At 34.8% G+C, this 10,000-nt stretch overlaps 1 protein-coding gene across 2 annotated transcripts in view; it reads right to left on the bottom strand.

Moving 5' to 3' along the window:
- LOC113805896 (leukocyte receptor cluster member 8 homolog) overlaps window positions 1-10,000 on the bottom strand; it is a 16,700-nt gene that overhangs the window by 5,097 nt on the left and 1,603 nt on the right. The window contains exons 2-10 of one of the 2 annotated variants that reach the window (XM_027356967.2): window positions 6,730-6,952; window positions 5,172-6,202; window positions 4,872-4,989; window positions 4,581-4,771; window positions 3,261-3,479; window positions 1,733-1,994; window positions 1,334-1,501; window positions 766-931; window positions 166-373 (exon numbers count right to left, since the gene is read on the bottom strand). In XM_027356967.2, the coding sequence (XP_027212768.2) occupies window positions 166-373; window positions 766-931; window positions 1,334-1,501; window positions 1,733-1,994; window positions 3,261-3,479; window positions 4,581-4,771; window positions 4,872-4,989; window positions 5,172-6,202; window positions 6,730-6,930 (2,564 nt within the window). In that variant the 5' untranslated portion in view covers window positions 6,931-6,952. The remainder of the gene's footprint in view (window positions 1-165; window positions 374-765; window positions 932-1,333; window positions 1,502-1,732; window positions 1,995-3,260; window positions 3,480-4,580; window positions 4,772-4,871; window positions 4,990-5,171; window positions 6,203-6,729; window positions 6,953-10,000) is intronic. The other variant, XM_027356968.2, reaches the window with a different exon arrangement.

Here is a 10,000-nt window from a genome sequence, read left to right as displayed (position 1 = left end):
ATATACATATATATATATATATATATATATATATATATATATATATATATATATATATATATATATATATATATATATATATATATATATATATATATATATACATATGTATATGTGTATGAGATAACAAACAAATAAACAAAAACAGTACAGGTAAATACAAACCCTTTCAACATAATCTTAAGAGCCTGTTTTCTTTCCCTATCTGCAAACCAATCAATTAAGTAGCCTGCCATCTTAGGGGCATTCCGGTACAGCAAGAAGAATCTATGGTAGTTGGATAAAGACCATGCAGCACGTAGTTGCAGGGCAAAGCTGATGCACTCATCCTGTTTCTGTTCTTTTGTTAGCCCAGCCATGAGGGATGTGATATCTGGAATATTGTACATATGCTATAAGACCAAATGAAATAACATATATATATATATAATCTATTTATCTATCTATCTATCTTTCTCTCTTGAATATGCACCTAAAGCACTCACTCATGCACACACATGTAAAACATACATCCTCATTGCAATTTCATCTTTTATAAAACAAAAAAGAAACAAAGAAACCGTATAAACAAAGTCACTATGTATTACAACTCTTATTCTTCTATAACACATCAGGCTCAATTCTGTCATAAACATACATACATACATACAAATATATATATATATATATATATATATATATATATATATATATATATATATATATATATATATATATATATATTTATATCAGAAAAGAGAAACTTAGAGACCAGCAATAACATACCTAATGTATTCTTGGTAAACATATAATAAAGAAGTCTGTAGGCAATAAATTCAAGGTGGTTATCGCCACCAACTTCACTGTACAACTGCTTGAGCTGACTCTGGCACTGATTAAATTCTTCGTGGTCTCCCTTTTCAAGGGCTATGCGAGAGTGAGTTTCATACACCTGAAAAATATTAGTTAATTTAAAAGGCTAAATCTGTGTACTACTTACTCATATCAAATCAATTAATACATTTAAATTTGCCTTATCAGTACTCTTTCAAGAAAATATCTATAATGTCCCCCAAAATAATCCTTGATTTTCATATTTTGAAATTGATTTAAGAAACTGTGAACAAGCTCTCATACCAGTTTTGGATATAAATAATGAATATCTATATGACTTTTCATAGCATAGAGAAATATTAAATGTCTTTTCTTTGTCATTAGCATCTATATCTTACAAAATGCTCTTTAAGAAGTAAAAGCACCTATCCTTTAAGTTTATAACATTATAACAACATTCACTGACTTCACTGGCACTCTTAAAAATTTAAAGATAAACCCATAAAATACAATCCTTTACCTGAACAGTGAAGGCATCTCGAACTCCTTGGATAGTGAGATCTTGACGTAGTGACTTCAGCTGATCACAGGCATATCTGTAATCTTGGTTTCGAACCCACTGACACTTTATATGCTCTAGGGCTCTTTTCAGAGTATCTATCGTTCTTACTGTTGATGGGTCTGGTGCCTACGGAACAAATGAACTTCTAAAAACTGATTCAAATGAAAATTATTTTTGATTATACTCAACATTCCTTTCCACAAACACTAATGTGTATGTATATATATATATATATATATATATATATATATATATATATATATATATATATATATGTATATATATGTATTATTACTATCAACTTAACTAACTTTTTCAAATATTCCTTGCAAACCCCTCACTCATATTATTACTTACCGAGGTTAATCGTAGGTACTGTTTTTCTAATGATGTTGAAGTGCCAACAATGTGCATGGATGTCCAGTCTATATCATCTCCATCCACAGTAAATGTATTACTTATTGTTTTTGTTAGGTTAATGGGCTTTCTCTTTTTGTGAGGCCCTGGACCACTTCCAGCAACACTGAACCTAGCTGCTCTCTTCTGCAGACGTTCAGAACTGCCAAGCTCTGGATCAAGGCTCATCCGTCCATGTTTGGAATAGAAGTAGGATTCATTTCTGTAAAAGTTTGGAGATATCAAAAGGGTTTTCCTTAAAACCAATTTTGGGTATAGGGCCATGCCAATTTTATTTGTTGCTTTAATTTTTGTATTTTGAGAAGAAGATGAAGAAGAAGAAGCCTGGACCAGAAACTACTAAAGGTTTTGCTTTCACAAACCTGTAAATATTGCCATTATTAGAAACACATGCTGCTGGAAACCAATCAGAGAGTTTCTTTGTAATTACATGCTAGAGGACAACCAATCAGGAAGTGTCTTTTCTTTCAAAACAACATGGCGCCTTTTATAAGGTTTTGTTGTGTGCTGGTGTGTGCCACTAAACTCTAGAACTAAACTAAACTTATAGTTTTAGATGTACAGTAGTTTATAGAGTTTATAGAGTATGTAGACAGTAGAGCAGATTGATACTTAAATATACATTAAATATATATTAAATATATATATATATATATATATATATATATAAATATATATATATATATATATATATATATATATATATATATATATATATGTATAGTAAAGCTGAAAGTTTGGATGCCAAGGAAGACAACAAAATGCTAGTGGAAAGGGACCCAACACAGAAAACCTTTGTTGTTGTATAGGTTTTTGGTTTTTGGGTTTGAGTTGTTTGTCTTTTAATGTTACAGGCTTATTAAACTTTGGATTAATATCATACAAAACAAAAATTACAATATTTGTAGTAAATGCAACACAAACAAATTCGGTCAAAAGCAATGTTCTTCATTCAGAATTGTAGTCATAGACCAAAGGATGAGATTCATTACCTCGAAGATGTCATGAAAAGCTGAAAATAATCCTGCTTTTCTTTATGTTCTATAAGACATACATCTTCTCCCTAGATCTCCCCCTACCCCCTGCCTTGTCACTCCGTTTTCTTTTTTGAAAATTCAAAGAAGCAACAAATAAAATTGGTGCGGTCTAAGCATGACAATATCACTGGGTTAATCTTTTTTTAATATACTGTTTTAGTTTTTAGGATTTGTAAGGGCCTGGTGAAATGAGTTGTCTAAATATCATGTATTCTGGCATTTCTTAACCCAAAGTCTCTGGGAGAAAGATTGGCGTTCCCTTAACCTCCACTCTGGGGAGTGTGCATGGCTGACTGGGCTAGCATCCTGGGCCCCTCTTAGACGTGGCCGGTGCATGACACTCACCAGGCCACACCAACAATGTGAATATTGTAATGCAGTCCAAATATCACAAAGAAGGAAAGCAACAGAAAGGGGAAAGTTTTACTCACTTGCCCTTCCCCTTCATTTTCTTGTTCCCTTTGCCCTTCATGTTGACTGGGCTTCTTCCTCTCTTGTTCAATCTAATAAAGCCTTTTGATTCATCATCTGAGCTGGAAGAATGTCGGTTACGCCTATTATCTCGCCTCCCTCTTCTATAACCAGGTGATCTTGATCTTGACCTTGATCTTGACCTTGATCTTGACTTCGACCGTGAGCGAGACCTTGATCTTGAATGAAACCGAGAATCAGACTTGGAAAGGTACATCCTTTAGTACGATTCACAAGAAAACAGTAACTAATAAATTTTACATTCCCTACATGCAATAGGACACATGATACATAAAGAATCAACCACTAATACTCAAGTAAATCATTACTATACTTCAATTAATCCTACAATCCGGGTGACCTTACAGTCCCATTATGGAAAAATCTGGGTTGAGGGCTAGGTGATGCGAACATGCCATCACTGGGTAAAATGGCTGCGGGCCAGGTGACACGAACCTGCCGTCATGAGTGAAGACGGCCAGGGTGATGGAAAAAACTCGCCATAAATGCACAAACCTCTGGAGTGCGATTTGAATAATTTGGCCCAAAGAAGAGGGTTTTAGCATTATTTCCAATGATAAACGAATGTGGAATGTAATATGTGTAAGCTGTGATTGGAAGAGTGCCAGCTCCAGGGGAGACGTTGTTCTCAAGAAACGCATTGTACTCCTGGCCGTTGTGACCGGTGGTGCAGGTTATATTACAGAAAATTTGAAATAACGAAAATATGAGATATGACACAAATGACCAAATGCTCCATATATCTACTACAAAGAGGGATGATATTGAGTTTGTGGAACGAAAATACGTTATTTCCATCTGGATAAAGCAAATCAGAAGACAAATAATTACAGAAAATTAAAAATTACAAAAAATATGAGATATGACACAAATAGCCAAATGCTCCATATATTTACGACAAAGAGGGATGATATGGAGTTTGTGGAATGAAAATAAGTTATTTCTATCCGGATAAAGCAAACCAAAAGACAAATATGGTCACTGGAAAAAGTTTACACAAACTAACTTTGCAAAGGGGAGGCACAGAGTCATGTCAGTGCTCATGCGTGTTCGCATCTGCCTAGCTTTCGCGCCGCACACCAAGGATGTTGGCTACTTACGAAACCCAATGCCCCTATTTTCGGCACTGATTTCCACTATGCAAATGGATCTAATGGGTAATTTTTTCTTTCATTAAATATCATTACTTTGTTTCTTTACAGATCTAGGAATTGGCATAGAAAATAAGTACCTATTAAGCAGTACTAAAGAGAACTGACCTCATCCCTCTCATTGACCCAAATGCTGGGGTAATATTTTTCTTCATTCCTTTCTTTCCCTGCAGCTTCATAGGGCTTGAAGAGCTATTATCAGACCCTGCATCAGTTGCAGTATTCCAGCTTTTGATATGGGATATTATATTTGAAGTAGATTCACTTTGTATACTGGGTAATTCTTCCTCTTCCCAATTCTGAAATAGATAGCAAAAACAACATAAACAATAATAATAAAAACATCAATAAAATATTTGCCATTCAATTTTTATTAAGATACTATGAAAGCAACTGTACCTTTGTCCACAGAGTTCCATTATTTGCTGCTTGAGTAAGTTTTCCCTTCAAGCAAATTTCCACCAGGTCCTTGTCCAGTTCAGTAACACAGCGTTTAAAACATCTACTTACGTATGTTCTGAAATAAATAACAAAGACATAAAATGTCAGAAAAAAAATCAATAACACAAGGACTTAGTAAAACAACACTCCCTTTGCCATTTTAGCATATCAATACAAAAAACATCAAGTAGAGTACAATCTATTTGACAAAGTGCGTCATCAATTCAACATAGAACATTACAATCAAACAACACTTACTTCAAACTTTCTGGCCAGTCACCATTGGCTACCAATCCTGTCATCTCTTTTATTGCCTTGGATTGGAGGACGGCACTTTTTGTATCTTGGCCTTTGTTCCCCACATCCTGGTTTTCATTTTCTGTTTTGCCTTTATTCATTAACGACTCTGCTTCTGTATTTTCTTTGCCAACAGAACCTAACATGTTTTGCTGTTTATTCAAGAAATTGTTGCTCGTCCAGGGATTATTTGACATAATGACATTCTTGCCCCTGTTTTTGTTCTTCTTATTATTTTTCTGGTGTGTATTTGCATTATTAAGATGTTGATGTCTTTGCTGCTGTTGTGATTTATGCTGCTGCATCATCATCATTTGCTGTGGTTGCTGCTGCTGCTGTTGCTGTTGTTGCTGCTGCTGCTGTTGTTGTTGTTGCTGCTGCTGTTGCTGCTGTTGTTGTTGCTGCTGCTGCTGCTGTTGTTGTTGCTGTTGTTGTTGCTGTTGTTGCTGCTGCTGATGCTGTTGGCCGTGATTTGGCTGATGTAAGGCATTATATCCCAGACCCTTCTTCACAGGGAGACTGAATTTAACAGGTCCACTTCCTGCATTGTTTGACATTCCTCTTCCTACCTGATTCTGGTTAAAATTGGGAGGTGGACCCCTTGGAGGAGGTCCAGCTGGGCCATACCAACCACCGTTATAACCATTGAAGTTATCAAAACCTTGGCCATATGACTGATAGAAATTCTGATTGTAGCCCTGACCAAAATTCTGATTTCCAAAATTGTGAGATGGTACATCAGACTTTTGTGGACTAACATTATCATTCTGTTTTAAGAGTGAGTTATTTGACATGTTGCCTTTGTTCTGGTTCCCCATTTCTGAATTCTGGTTAGGTGGAGGACCAGGAGGCAGGGGGGGATTATTGCTGTTTCCCCCATTATTCTTATCTTTATCATCAGAATTGTCAACATTTTTCCCTTCTGACTGCTGCTGTGAAGCTGGTGAAGGACCAGGCATTCCATGTGGAATGCCATATCCCCAAGGAGCCTGCTGGAAAAAGCAGGCTCTTAAATAAAATACATTTGATAATACACTATAGAAATCAACACTACTGCTAATATCACAACAAGAATTTACCAGAAAAAGGTCAATGTGACACAAGTCTACTTGAGTGACATACAAATACATTCTAATACTAATAGATCGTTCATTCTAATAAAGATAATCCTTTGTTAAGGTAATCAACAAGGAAGAACCATTCTGTTAGCCTTGTACATATATATCTACTAATCTTGGCAGCCCTTCATAGGTTTCAAGGAAAATAAGTGAACATACATAATCAAGAATTCCAAATAAAATACACAAAACAACCGGACTAAATTCAAATGATAAAACTTAAAATATCTATAATATATAACATTATCATATTTATAATGGGAGCAACAAAAAAGCAAAATATTAACTGTATAATGAAGAATAAAGCTCTGCATAAGAAAATTACATGCATCACTTAATTAGATCGTAGAAAATCATAAACAATTAAAATACATAACACAAAATTGTACTAGTCTACTTACATAGCCTGTATAGCCTCCATATCCAGCTCCCCCTGCAGGGCCATACCCATTCCATCCAGGGGGAGGTCCTGGTGGCCCATTGTACGAATGGCCATACCCTCCGAAAGGTCCAGGGGGTCCACTAAACCAACCTCCACCTCCTCCTCCCTGTCCTTGGTTGCCTCCATGCCAAGGCGCCATCCCATGAGGACTGTTATTCATTTTGAAGCCAGTATCTCAAGACCTATGGGCAGAGAAGAAAACAATTTGAAAATTGTGATTCCCTTAAACGCATCCCATGTAGCATCCTAATGACATACAATTCAGTTTTACCATTGTAAAATCCAACTGAAGGAAGGGTTATAATGATAAAAACATCAAATATAAAATTTTGTTCTCAATATATGGGAACCTCAAGTTTACTATGAAGTAAAACTACTTTGTATCAGTAGCTATCACCCTTCAGCTATATTGTGGGGGAACATGGAAAACAAGGAAGAAAAGAACAAGAAAAAAGTTATAAGAAAAATGAACCCACTTGAATATCAACCATAAATTGGGCTTAGTATGAGAATCAATGCACATGCCCCCATAAGAGGAAATAGAAGTTGTAAGTGAGTGGGTTGTGTTTGGCTTGTATCCAGAAAGTCACAGTCCTGTGCCAACTTTTGCATTTTTGAATTGGTGCCCATTTATTAAATTTTTATAATATTAAACAAGCCACTTTGAATGCTACAAGAAAAACTTATATTCTAGTTGAGATTGAGATAGACATGTATTTTCCAAAACATCATATCACTAGTTTATATTTGATATTGTTTTAACTTAGAAACATTTGAAAAAAAAGTAAACAGAAAAAGATGTGAAGCTTAGGCTACATACACACAACACTTTTTGTATACATACATACATACATATATATATATATATATATATATATATATATATATATATATATATATATATATATATATATATATATATATATATATATATATATATATATATATATATATATATATATATACACACACACACACATATACATATTTTTTTTCTGCACTTCAAGGTATACTTTGAATGACTGAATGGAGTTAAAAACCTTTGCAGTCTCTGCCTTGTGCCAAAAGAAATTAAATGTGTGAGAGGTGTTATAGTCTTCAGTTAACAGTAATGATTCCTACAACAGTTCTACATAAAAACCTGACATTTGACTGCAGAATTATCATCCCTCCAAGAAATACATTTTTGCAAGCTGAGGCTACTGCTAATATCCCTCACAGAATATGCAATTAGAAGATGGTGACAGTCTTGAGATCAATGCGGCGTGTTTAAAGATGAATTTCTTAGAATGCTAAATAATTACAACAGCTCTGAGAATGACTAACAGAATCACTCAAGTATCAGTAATTAATCATAATTGTCTTACAAAATTAGTTTTCATCCTTCATTCTCGTCTGTTTGTAACCAAACCTTTTCTGTACATGATTTTAAGTCCCTGAGACCAAAGTGTAAAGTAATATAACAAAGCTTTGGTGGCCCCTTATTGAATGCAAGGATTGTACTGAGTTTCATGTTATCATAGCTCTGATATTGGTTACCTATTTTGGGGATACAATGGTCACTGAGAAAGTTCAGATTACAAAGTATCCCTAGTTAACCATTCTCTATTACAAATGTTGCTATGTGGCACAAGAACTCATGGTGATGTGCTTACATTTCTTAGCAATTTTTTAGAGCTGAAACAGTAGCACCAAGTGGACTTAGGCTGTAAGTGGCACTATCGGCAATCTTTAGCTTTTACTTGTGGCGTATCATCTGTAGCAGATTATTTCCTGTACCAAAGACTATAGCTTTTTGTCTTCTACAAGAATATCATCTACCAATTTTTTATTCATCCTTAATCCTGAGTGAAGTTCACTCTGACCTTAAAATGCTCTATTATAATCTATGCTCCAGTTTTTTTTTTTTTTTTTACCCAAGCATTATTAAAAGACTTCTTCATAATATCAGTCAGCACAAAAGCCTTTCATTGTTATAAATATACATATAGAATTACCTTTAGAAGCTGTAAAGTTCAAGATAAACATCTGCATTAGGTATAAAAATATCAGCAGAAAGTACTGGTAAGCATAAAATCACTTATCCAAGTCTGTCATCTATACCAAAATGCATAAATACAGGCTTTTCCCCCTGTTAAAGAAATAAAAAGAAGGTAGGAAAGGTTAGATTTGGGATTTTGGGCTCACATGATTCCCTGGTTTTGGGACTTTGTCTCTGGAGGGTGCATCACTTTCAATAACAAATACCCTTTCAAATTCTCCATTTACAAAGGAAATACCATAGATGAAAAGTTACTTCTTTTAGGTAATTTGACACAATAGTTCTGCATAACAAATTCCAATGACTTTCATATAAATGGGTTACCCCCATTCTCTACTATCTATCTATCTATCTATCTATCTATCTATCTATCTATCTATCTATCTATATATATATATATATATATATATATAAATTATTTCATACACACACACACACACACAAAAACTACCTAATTAGTGACAATCTTGGCATCGATAGGAGGGCATAAAAGGTAACAGTTAAATTGCAGAGTCAAATATAAACAACATACAGAGAATCAGTCACTATATTGTCTAATGCATGTGGCTGTGACCTGCGAATCCCCCATGGGGGGGGCTGCTACTCCTAACCCCTGAAATGGAACAAAAAGAATCCACAACATATTCATGGCAGAAGAGACGGTATGACAGACATGCAGTAATGCCCGATGCTGAGACTGTCCAACACTCTCTCCTGCTGTGAATGCGTAGAGGATTCTTAGTTTTTTTGGGGGGTGGGAGTTGAGGACCAGCAATATAGTGACTGATTTTATGTACATCATTCATATTTTACCCGCACCTTCTCTGGTACCTCTCATGCCCTTCCCTGCTATCGGGCCAAGATTATGGGGCTTTGGGGAGTTTCCATGCAGTAATTTCTATATATTTAGGTACAAGAGTGAAAGAAATTCATTGATACCAAACTCATTGCAATCCGTTAGGCAGTATTATTGTATAAAAATTATCTCATTTTTTAACTGATCCATCCATAACAGGCAAATTACCTTATACAATTTGGTTATATGAAACTGAAATTGTACCCTTTGGACAATACTCAACAACCACTGCTTATAAAAAGTAAAGAAGTTAAGATACTAATAGGGTGTCACAATTTTTGGTTATTTTATCTTTTACGACAATCAGGAATTCTCAGAAATTATCTGTCATAT

Source organism: Penaeus vannamei, chromosome 35 (genome assembly GCF_042767895.1).
Source record: "Penaeus vannamei isolate JL-2024 chromosome 35, ASM4276789v1, whole genome shotgun sequence".
Classification (NCBI taxonomy): Eukaryota; Metazoa; Arthropoda; class Malacostraca; order Decapoda; family Penaeidae; genus Penaeus; species Penaeus vannamei.
Note: the sequence above shows the minus strand (reverse complement) of the source record. Positions and strands in the feature narration are given on the sequence as shown.